The sequence below is a fragment of the Phaenicophaeus curvirostris genome, chromosome 4 (assembly GCF_032191515.1).
Source record: "Phaenicophaeus curvirostris isolate KB17595 chromosome 4, BPBGC_Pcur_1.0, whole genome shotgun sequence".
Lineage (NCBI taxonomy): Eukaryota > Metazoa > Chordata > Aves > Cuculiformes > Cuculidae > Phaenicophaeus > Phaenicophaeus curvirostris.
The window spans coordinates 6,366,097-6,377,441 of NC_091395.1; the positions used below are offsets into that span (position 1 = coordinate 6,366,097).

Consider the following 11,345-nt stretch of genomic DNA (forward strand, 5'->3'; position numbering starts at 1 on the left):
TTAATTGGTTCATTCAAGCTACATTTAATGTGATGTGTTTTCCTAGTTAATGTTAGGTAAATGTAACTGGGTAATCTGCCATGTAAAGATGTAGATGGTATTAAAGCAAGAAGACACATGACTGTAAAATATTGGTATTCGGTTACCCTTACAGCTGTAGAAGGCTGTGTGTGTGCATATATACATCTTTAATGATAGCTCTAACAACGTCAGACAACTGGGTGCCGAGTTAGGACTCCTTTTTCATGTCCTGTCAAAAATGAACACGGCCAAATTTTCACAGGGTTTTCCTTTACTTTGCCTCAGCTCTCGTTCACTGACCTTCCTGTGGCAAACTGTTAACAAACCTTTGATGTTCTCTGTTTCGACTGCCACATAGAGATGCAGAGGTTGCCACAGGTCCCAGTGAAATTGCTGTAGCTCTGATAGCGCTCAGCTCGGCTGCGGTAAAATGCAGTTTTCCCATGTTCTGGAAATGCTGTGCACCATCCTCTGTTAGCAACTGGAGACGGGATTTGGATGCGGTCTGCCTTGGGAAGCGTTTTGCAGTTCAAGAGGATGACAAGAAGCTTGTGATTTTTTTTTGGTATCGGAATCCTTGTTCAAAACTTGAGGGGAAAAATTTATTGTTGTAACAGAATGGCTAAAAAAAAAAAAAAAATTAACCTAGATGACCCTACCCGCGGATGGTGGTGGTGCTGTGAACTGAGGGAGGGTCGTGGCACAGCTCGTGGCACTTTGCTATCGTGTTTATTATGGCTCAGAGCAACTGGAAGACACAGTTCCAAGCAGAAAAGTGTGACGGGTTCTCCTCATGTCGTGGGCAGGGTGAGCAAGGAGAGATTTGCTCATCATGTACTGTCAGGTACTGTGTATCTTTTCCCTAAAATTGGAATATTTATTGGCATTTCTTGCTCTTGAGCCAGTTGCTTTTTAACAATGACATTCTGGTTAAAAACTAGTTTAATGCTTTCTGTCGTGCAGGCTATAAATACCTGTTGATTAATTTAATTTTGGTTTGAGAATTTGCCTTTTTACAGCTTGTTCTCTTTCCATCTTATGATGCCAATTCTGGTTTTGAGCTTTGAGCTCCACAGCTTGTCAGAAGGCTGTAGGGCAGCTTCATCTGGGCTTGGTAGCTTTTCTTCTCAGAAAATTTTCACTGCAGTGATATGGACCATATTATTAAATCCATAAAGTGCGTTTAATTCATTTGTTCAGATAACAAGTTTGTGGTTGCGCTGAATATAGGAACAAGGAAATGGCTCAAAGGAGAGTTTTATTTAGGATGCTTCTTTATATAATTTTATCTTGTAGCAGTAGAAGTTTATGTTGGAGGAAGGTTTGAAATCCATCTCCCGAGTTATAGTTCAATGCCTTAACTTTATTCCATTCATGTTTTCTAAGCTGTTTTGTATCTTCCCAAAGATACAACTTTATCCTACTTCCTCGGAGTTTCGACCCCAGCATGAAATTAAATTCTGTATGTTTTGCACTTTATTTCTTCTTACTTGGCAGCAAAAGGGAAGACAATCAATTTCGGCTTATTATGAAGAGATACAAACAAGTGTCTTAATAATAGTAGTAAATTCACCAGACCTTTTTTTAGTTGTCAGTGCGTAAGGGGTTGTGTAGGTTCTAATTGGAATAGGACTTGTTTCATTTCATAACTTTGTGATGTCTTAGTCTCAGTCCTGAAGATGTTTGCTCGGCGTGCTGAGTTCTGTCACCAAACCAGCCGGCAGCGACCGTAGGCTGGCAGTTGGCATTCATCACAAATTAAAGGGCTATGAATGTGAGCAGTGAAATAATGGACTGCTGTGCTGGAGGGGCCCCTCACACAGGACTGCCGGAGGAACTGGGGAAATGAGCCCTTTTGGCCCTCAGTTCACTAATTAGCTGTTTCAAAACAGCCTGTGCTACTTTTTTGAATGACAAACTTCTTAATTAGTTTACTTTTACTGAGTTTGAGGTTCTAGTATGCTGAAAACAAGTATTACGAATAGATCTGAAATGCTGGCCTGTGTCTGAACTGTTGGTGACTTGAAGGCTGCAAATGAACAGGATCATCAGTGTCAAGTGTCACTTAGTGGTGACAGCACCCTGCTGCATTGAGCTAAACCTAAAATTGTGGCTTCTGAGGATGACTGCGTGGTTAAAGTGTGTTGATTAGTAAGGCTGTATTGTATCTTGGCACATCCAGACAACGTAGCACTGCGGCAAACACTTTGCATTAATAAAGCCATAAAATGACATGATAAACTTTACAGTGCTACTCTGGCTCTGTTTATTCACGTGTTTTTCAAGTTGGAGAGGAAAATCTGGTGAAGCTGATTTTGCTTTTGGGGCTTTCGGTCTTGCAGCACTTTTCAAACTTTGCAGGAAGAAGATATTTTTATTCTTTCCCTTTTCCCCCTTTTTGAAGAGTAACACTTTTCACAGGCTCCTGCAAACTATACAAATATTTTTACAGGCCTGAAAATCCTTTCCTAAAAGTTTATTTTTACAGAATCTGAACTTCTGGCCCAGTACGATGCTGTAGGAGTTGGTGTGCTTTTTTTGTCAAGAGAAAGTCACTAAGCATAATAAGTCGGCACTGTAGCAATTAATATTACTTTTCAGCTCTTTCCTACAGCTGTTTCTTGTTAAGCGCGTGGGGAAGGCTGTGTGCTTGGGCACAGCTCAGAAGTTCATTTCCCCCAGTCCCTGGCCGGAGCACTTCTCCACATTCTCGCTTCCCCAGAGTGCAAAGGTTTTGAAGGTTTTTGAAGCTGTTCACAAGTCTGATTTTGACCTAATAACTGGGGAGGGATGTGTTTTTGGATGCTTGATTCTGGAATGAAATTAAACATTTCAGTTAACTTTTTATGACTGCAGAGGTTTCTGTATTCCTTGGAAGTCTGGAGCTATTAGCGAATTGTGAGAGGTTCTTTTTTTTTTTTTTCCCCTCTTAATCCAAATGGCAACAGAAACATAATCATAGAATCATCAGGTTGGAAAAGACCCACTGGATCATCGAGTCCAACCATTCCTATCAAAATAATTCACAAGAAGTCATTTAGTCTTCAATCTTTGGAGTGCAGCATTTGTATCAAGGTGGCTTCAGTTGTGTATACAAATGAGTGGGTTTTTTTCAAGCAACTCTTCTGATATCTGTCTGTTTGGGGAAAAATCAGATAAAATAATTTTAGCGCTCAAAAAAGGGTTTGCAGTAATTATCCTAAAGACTTCATGTTCCTGGTATTTTTGTTAGAGTTTCTTCAGTCGTGTCTTTAGGAACAACAGAAGTAAAGCAACAAAATTTTCACTTGTTTTGCAAAAATCTCTTTTCCCCCACAACTAAAAGCCAAATAAGCAGCAACTTCCCTCTGAACCCCAAGAGACGCTCCTGCTCCAAAGTTTACAGTCACTTTAAGCATTTATTCTGGTGACTTAAAAGGTCAAGCTTTTAAAAAACTGCATCGTTGTGTATTTCACAAAAGCAGGTGATTGAGCGAAGCTGGTGTCTGAGATGATGGGTGCCAGTGCCACCCATCAGACGCTCCCCCACTAAGCTGTGGTATCAGTCTCGCTGTGCAGAACCAGGTAGGTGTTTCCCCTGAAGCCTTCAAAGAAAGGAATGGGCAAACTCCAACTGTTCCAAATTCTTGACTGAGTCCTTTTGAGTGAATGGGGCACAGCTGTCTGTTCCTCCAGCCGGGCTGTTGTTGTGGTCACACTTTGCTGTAGTGTGTTCAGATAGAAAATGCTTTTAGCCAATTCCCAAACTAATTCCTGGGTGTAAGCAGAAGGAAGAAGTTCCAGTCAGGTTCATTTTTGAAAACGCCCGTAGTCGTAGACTGGCGAAGTCATACCCTTCGTTCGGACACCTGATGGATGCATAACCAGGATTAGCTTGCCATGTCCTGCTTGTCCCTCCTTTAGCTGCTGCAATTCCTTGGCAAAAGTCATCTTTGCCTTTACACATCCCAGGAAGGTCAGAAGCTGTTGCTCAACCATTCCTCAGTTTTGGTGCCTGTATTGCGATAATCTTGCTTCCTGTTACAAAGCATAAGTACTCCTAGATATTTTAGTGGAGCTGTGGATGAAAGCACCGTATTGCACAGTAAAAACCAGAACTTGTCTGGGCTTGCTCCTAATTGCTCCTTTCTAAGTGAGAGGGTTTGGAGATGCAGGTTTCACTGGAAATAACGGCCATCTAGAATAGAGAGTGACATAGGGATCTGGGGAAATCGAATTTCTTGTGTTTTTCTATTACTGAAATGGTTTTTTTGCTTTTAGTAGAAATCAGATGGAGTCGTACTGCCTGTGCAAGCTGGCATGTCGGGATGGAGTTGCAGGGAATGGGCATCTATTATCTGTGACAGGGAGGAGAGAGGGCCTCACGCCAAGCTGCAAGCAGTGCAGAGAGCTCCTTGGAGTTGCTGTATGGGCCTTTCCCCTTTTTATAGTGATGCTTTAAACAATCAAATGTTAGGTTTTCAGAGGGGGATGTTCTAAAAATAGTTGGTATAGAACATGATCTTCTGTGAAGTTTAAGACAACACGTACTTTGCTTTTTTCCCCCCTCATCTTCTCCAGAAGAATGGCCGTTCCAACAGGGTGTTTAGATTTCTGTTGAGCTGCAAATATCCAAGTCATGTAGAAGCTGTCTGGTGGACTTATCTGTGGTGTTTGGGGTAGTTTCTTGTGTTGCCGTATTCCCCTTGAAAAAATATGAATGTTGAGGTATAATGGCACAAGTAATTCCATCAAGGTTAGGCTGGAGTGCAGGGCAGAGGCAACTTGCTGGTTCTGCTGTTTTACCTACTTAAAGGCTCAATTAATTTCTCATCCTGAATACAATGGAGTAATCGGGGAAGAAAGAAGAAAAATAGCAGTTGGCTCTTCTGGTTTTAGGTGGAGGCCACTTTTGGCTTACAGCTTAAAACAAGCTGCGGGCAATAGGGAGAACATTTGGGTGGTGTGTTAATCCAAACTACTGAACCAGAGTTGTGGATAGAAAAGTCAATGTAGTCATTGTGTTAATTCACAGGCAGTAGCTCAAAGCTGTGTGATGTGACCTTCCGGATTTTAAAGAAGTATGGCTTTTTTAAAAAATAAGTGATTTCAAACAACCCCCTTCTCACATTCCTACTCCATATGGGACCGTTTCTTGTGTCTTTGCTCTCCTCATCTGCTTCTGCAGTTCTGTCTGTTTATTCTAACCGCTCCTTGGATGTACAATGTAACGGATACTTTTCTGCTGGGAATTGCAAAAACATTTAGCAAGTGATACGGTCCTAGTTGGTCTTAATCCTAGTCCAGACTCATCCTCTCTGACAGTCTCGCTGTATAGAATTGTGAGCATTCAGTGTCCAATGTTCTGTATATATTAAGAAATATTAAAATATTAAAAAATGCCTGTTTTCTGTGAGGAGTTGACCATGCTATAATAATCAAGGAATTTTATGGCAGTTTAAGTTGCATTTTTGGTGAAATGAAGGTAGAATAAGAACTCATGCTGATTGTTGCCAATTTGACAATAGCTACTTGCTTTGTAATAAGCAGGTTCTTTGATGAAAACGGGATCAGAAGTCTAGAGTTTCAAAGTTGCCTGTCTGCTACAAGCTGATGCTCAGGCTTTCTCTGGTTTGGGGTTTGAAGCAGTAAGCTTCACTGTCAAGTGCCGAAATATGATGGCTCTGAAAATTTACTTCTGTTGTTTTTCTTTGCAGTCAAATTGCAACTTCAGGCAGAAGAAAGAGGAGTGGTGTCGATCAAAGGCGTAAGTGCGAATCGCTTTCTGGCTATGAAGGAGGATGGCAGATTGCTGGCCTTGGTAAGCACCACACTTAATGTTTTCTCTGTGTGTGAACTCTCCTCATTCTGTCCTGTGTGCTCTCTCCTCCAGCAGCACTTAATTCAGCTTCTCCGTGCTTGATTTATGGAGTAGGAATTAGCTCTGCAAAACTCTTGTCAGTTAAATGAACCGGGAAGTAATGGATAAGCCTGCTCCCACTTAAGAGCTCCAGGATTTAACTGCAATGGCCTGTTTGAGAGAGAAAAGTCATACTGATTGTGTATAGAAGGAAATCATAGGAACAAAGGAAAAATAAAGTCTCTCCTTTTCCCCCCATGTTTTCCTCTTTCACTTACTTTCATGTAAAGTGATTGTAAAGACCCTTTTAAAATAGAAAGTAAAGCCATTTTTTTAAAGTTTTGACTTCAATGTTTTGATAGTGCTCTGTATACATTGTTTTCTCATTTTCCACTTTGTAAAGAATCATGGCTTTTGGGTCATGCGTGCTTCCAAACTGGAAAACTGGGATGATAAAAATGGAAAAAAAAAAGTTATTAACTGTAGGTAAATTAAACTGATCTCTAATGAGATGAGTTTTAGTTCAAACTATGCATTTTATTGACATCAGCATAATTTTTAGCTGTGTTTGCAAGCCCGTGTGCTTAGCAGACTCTGAAAAGGAATAAGGTCTCCTGGAGCTAGATGGTAACTCTTGCTTTAAGAGCTGCAGTCTCATTTTGCTTACAAGATGCAGCCGCTGTAAATCTTGTGTCTGTGTTTATAACCATTGGGGCAGAGAAACTTTCAACGCTTGTGTACCGTGGTAGGGCTTTAGTTTGAAATAATCCCTGGTGCTCTGGTATCTCGAATGGCGTCCTGTTCAGCTTCTGTGCGTGCCCAGCAGGGACAGGTGTTAATAATAAAGTGAATTCCTAACCCCAGCTGAACTGCCACTAATGAAGGACCTGTGCCAAGGGCTACAGAAATCAATTCTGATTTCTCTCAGTGAAATTAGGCTGAAGGCAAGCAGAACACAGCAGCAGTTTTGGGACCCTTGGTGTGCTGCTTGGCACCACATAGCTCTGGCTCCAGCAGCTCATTTTGTTTCTGCCTGTGAATACAATTATGGAACCTGTTTCAAATTACAGCATTATTTACTGGGATAATATTGTGTGACAGCTCAGTTGAAGAAAATGTGAGGAGTTGTCCACTGTGCTATTCTTGAGTTAAAGATAATTGGGAATTTCCTGTGGTGCTGGTGTGGTGGCATTCGGCTTCCTGTTCAAACTGCCCCCCTTACCCTGAGCAACTGTGCATGGTCACAGTACGGGGTTTGGCACCAGCTGGGACACTATAAACACCCGGGCATGTTTGTTTGGATTTCCAACCTGCTGTTGCGTGGTGGGGTTTGCTTATAGAACCTGCTTCCCTTGCTGCTATAGGAAGTGGTTTTATCTGCTTAGTTCTTTGTGTGGAAAGTATATGCCGTTCACTTGGAATTACTCCCTCAAAATCTGGTAAAGTTGGATCGCTGTGCTTCTCATTGGAGCTTGTAAAACGTTTATTTTACTTCGTTTCTGGAAATGGGCATTATGTGACTCGTGTTTCTGCCAACACTGCTTCCTGCAGCTCTTCATAGGTAAAAACTGTCTGTACGAGTTTGCTCAACCGGCCTCATGAATGCTGCTGCGATTTCATGATCATTTTCTGAAGCATGGGCAATGTTTTTTCCATGAGGATCTCTGTACTATGAATTCCAGCAGCTTGTGGCCAATTGTGCCTCTACTGTTTCTGCCTATAAACACGCTCATGAAACTGCTCCTCAGTGCCAGCGTTTCTTTTCCAGCTTTAGCAGTTTGTGTTTCACTGAGAGCTCTGAGAGCACAGGCTGGAAGCCTTGGCGGTGAAGTGATCTCATCAGTGCACGTGGTTTTGTATCTGCTGAAACCTTTGGTTATTTCTTTTAAAACATTGTAGAACTTTAATTTCTAAACACCTCCTTATTTCTCTAATCCACTAATCAATCAAATACTATTCTGTCCTCTTTAACATCAGTGTTGTTTTTTACTTTTTTATTACTTTTCAGTGTCAAGGATCGATTTGCCTATTATCCTTGTTTTATAAATACATTAACATCTCTGAAACCACTTTTGCAAATTATTATTCAGGCTTGGTTTTAATCTGGGTGGATGTTTGTGTAATTATTTTGTTGAGACGTGTTGTCATGGTTTGTTCCGAGTTGTGTTTTGCAAAATGATTTATTGCAGAGCCAGCATATCATCACTTCCACTGGTGATTTGTGCAGTGGATCCCGTTCTTCTCTTGAAAGCAGGATGAGTAGGCTGTTAGTACAGCTCATTTGCTCTCTAACAGACTCGGTTGTTGTGAGGGAGAGGTAACATTCACCAGTTCAGGGCTGGTTATTCACGTAGGTGGTCAAAACCCCCCACTGGAAAATGCTGTTTTAACTAAAAATATTTGTGCAGAAATGTATTCAATTTTTACATTCCAGGTTAATTATTACAATGGAACATTTTCATTTTATGGAATTAAATGCTTTGGATTATTTCATTTAATGGAGAAATTTCTCAAAATTTCTCATGATGGGATTAATTGTGCTTTTGACTGACTTACATTTTGCAGGGAAGAATTTGTCATTTAAGGATGCTCATTCCATGTCATGCTTAATGTTGTTTTGCTGTGACCAGGCAAGTTTTGCTAGACGGAAGGACTTGAGGGGAATTCTTCTCTTTTGATGTTACAGATTAAAATTATGGTACAAGAATATTTGTGAGAATAGCCTTCATTTCCTGGTCTTTAGAAAAAGCTCAGTATGATCACTGCCTTTCTGGGGTGATCCTCCCTCTGGTGTGCAGTAGTTAGAGATTAACCCTCAGGTTTCGGTTTTGAGAATGAACAAACCTGAGGAATTTTGACTTGTAAGCTGAGTCCAAAATGTCAAAGCTATTTAGTTGACATAATGTGATACTAAGGCAGACGCCGTTGCACTGAAAATGACCTGGTGGGTGATATTTGGCTGTGCAAATGAGATAGGAAGAACTTTGTTGTGGGATATTGATGCCTCTTTCAGTCAATTCCTCTGCTCCGGGTGAATCACTGTGAGGAGTCGGGTGGTCGTGGTTTGGCTGCTCTAAGTGGTGGCACGCAGCAGAGGGCAGGACAAGCGTGGCTGCAACCAACCTTGCTAATGGTAAAAAACCTTAGAATTGGGAAGCCCTTTAGGTTGGAAAGGACCTTTAAGATCATCAAGTCTAGCTGTAAATCAAAGGCTGCCAAGTCCACCACGTCCCTAAGGAATCGCTGTTTTTATTTCACCACTCAGACTTCTGGAGAGAGGTCTTGCTTGGCAGCAGATGAAATACTGACTGATGGCTGGGTGGGCACCGTGTCCCTGTGCCTGCTACGTGGCACTCGCTCCCCACCACTGACTCAAGTGTTTTTCCTTCCTTTATCCTTCTCATGAAGGGCCGTAGTGTTCAGGTATTTCACAATGTGCCGTGAAAGCTTTCACTGCCAGATCGGTGCTTTGGAGGCAGCCTAGGCCAGGGCGTGTTTAAAAACCCCATTGCTACCCAGGGGTGTTCCAGGGACTGAGGCCCACAATGTGGTGGCCGGAATCCCGCTCTGGCAGGACAGGAGTCCAGCTTCCGAAACGTCTCCCGTGGTGGATGTTATGGAATGCACAGTTCGTGTGGCTGGAATGACCATTTGTCACATAAACGTTCACTTTCATGTCAGAATATTTACATTGGTGACGGAATATAGGGAAGCACTGGTGCCCCTGCATGTGCTTTGTGGAGAAATAAGGACTTGGGTGCCCAGAACACGTGGTATGGCACCTTTCAGAATATCTTTATCAACGTAAAGAAAATAATATATTTTTCCTTTTAATCTTTCTCTAATTATTCTTTAATCTGAGGACTAAAATCCATTTTACTTCTTAAACCTGAGAAACAGGAGGGAGCCTAAATAAAAATTGTGATTGCGATTTGTTTACTTTATGGATTGAGTGCACAGGAGAGAGGGGGTTGCGTGGATTTTCCTTTTCTCTGTATGTAGAGTCTTGCTATGGCCGCTTAAAACCACCCTGGGTGCGGTGGAAGCCGTTTCCCTCCTCCTGGAGGCTGAAGCTGCCAGGCAGGCTGTTTGTAAAGACTGTTTCCACCAGTGTTAAGGCTCTGGTCCAACTTCCCAGCTCCAGCCGAACCTGGGGGGGGCTGCATGGGAAATGTATGTCGAGAGACCGGGTGCTGTGGCGTTGGAAGGTTGCACTTCGCCAGGAACGTCTCCAGCGCCCGTTGTGCCTGCGTGGCACGTCCTGTCTTGGTGCCTCCAGAAGCGCCACCGCTTTGGGTAGGAGGCGAACGTGAGGTGTGAGTGGGCTGCGATGGTCCCGCCACCAGAATTTCCAGCTTGGGCGATTGTACCGACCTTGCCAAAACGCTGCTTGAAGTTTATTTTTGTTCTTAACTGCTTCTTCTCTGTATGTGGTTTCTATATCCTCTTAAGGCCGCTATAATTCATTTCAGGCTTGGATCTGTGGCTTGAGAGGATTAGTGCGGCTGTTCTGCAGTGCTAGAATGAAAGGCATTAAAATATAATTTATCTTGAAGAAGATCATTTAAAATATGAATCATATGAAAATTATTAATTGGATTTCTGCTATTTGAAATGTAAACACTAGTGAGTTATAGAAAGAAAAAATTCCATATGGGTTTTCTCTTATAAGTTCTTCCCGTTGGAAATGAAAATTTGTATCTGAAAATGGTTGAAACAGAGGAAAAAAATGTTATACTTGAAGACACATGTTTGGAGACAGATCATTTTATTCCAGACTACGTTTGAATTACTTAATTGCTTGTAGCTACAGAAACTTGGCCTGCACGAGGAGTCGCTCGTATGTTTTTTGTGTGTACTGTATGGAGTCCAGTAGTTCCAAGCTCACTTTGTAGTTCTAGTCGGATACCTCCTGTATCCATGAATGTTAAAGGACGATTGTGACGACGAGTAGCCTGCTCATTTAGGGAGTTTCTTCACATTCCCTGTCTCCTCTCCAAGATTTCACACTCGTTCTTTTTAATGACTGGCTTTTCCCTCTCTCTGGCATTCCCCAAACTTTTCTGGGGAGGTATGACTGAATTGATGTGCTGACAGGTGGTGTAGATGAAAGTAAAGTGCTGGCCCTGCCAGGTTCCTGTGGTGTTGAATGTTGTATTTGAGAAAATAATTCCTCTGTCTTAAGGCAGGGGTTCCCCGGGCAGCTTTGCTACCATAACCGCTGTGGGGGCAGCCTTGTTCATTGACAGGGGTTTGGCTGCTGTGAATGCCTCGGGATAAACCTAGTTACACACAGTGATCCGCTTCCTATAGAACGAGATCTGACCTGAAGCTGTTTGCACGTCCTCTCACGCCTCTGGTACAGAGGAACCGTGTGGTTTCCTGGTGATTGATTTCAGAAAGTGAATAACCTTTCCTGTTTTCTGTTGACGACACATAGCTATAACTGCTAGTCATAGGCGAATTAGCTTGGTTCTAAGTCCCC

The 11,345-nt window shown here is 42.2% G+C and overlaps 1 protein-coding gene across 1 annotated transcript in view; it reads left to right on the plus strand.

Moving 5' to 3' along the window:
- The window catches only part of FGF2 (fibroblast growth factor 2), a 33,524-nt gene that overhangs the window by 15,842 nt on the left and 6,337 nt on the right, over positions 1-11,345 (plus strand). The window contains exon 2 of the mRNA XM_069855208.1: positions 5,718-5,821. Coding sequence (XP_069711309.1) covers positions 5,718-5,821 — 104 coding nt within the window. The remainder of the gene's footprint in view (positions 1-5,717; positions 5,822-11,345) is intronic.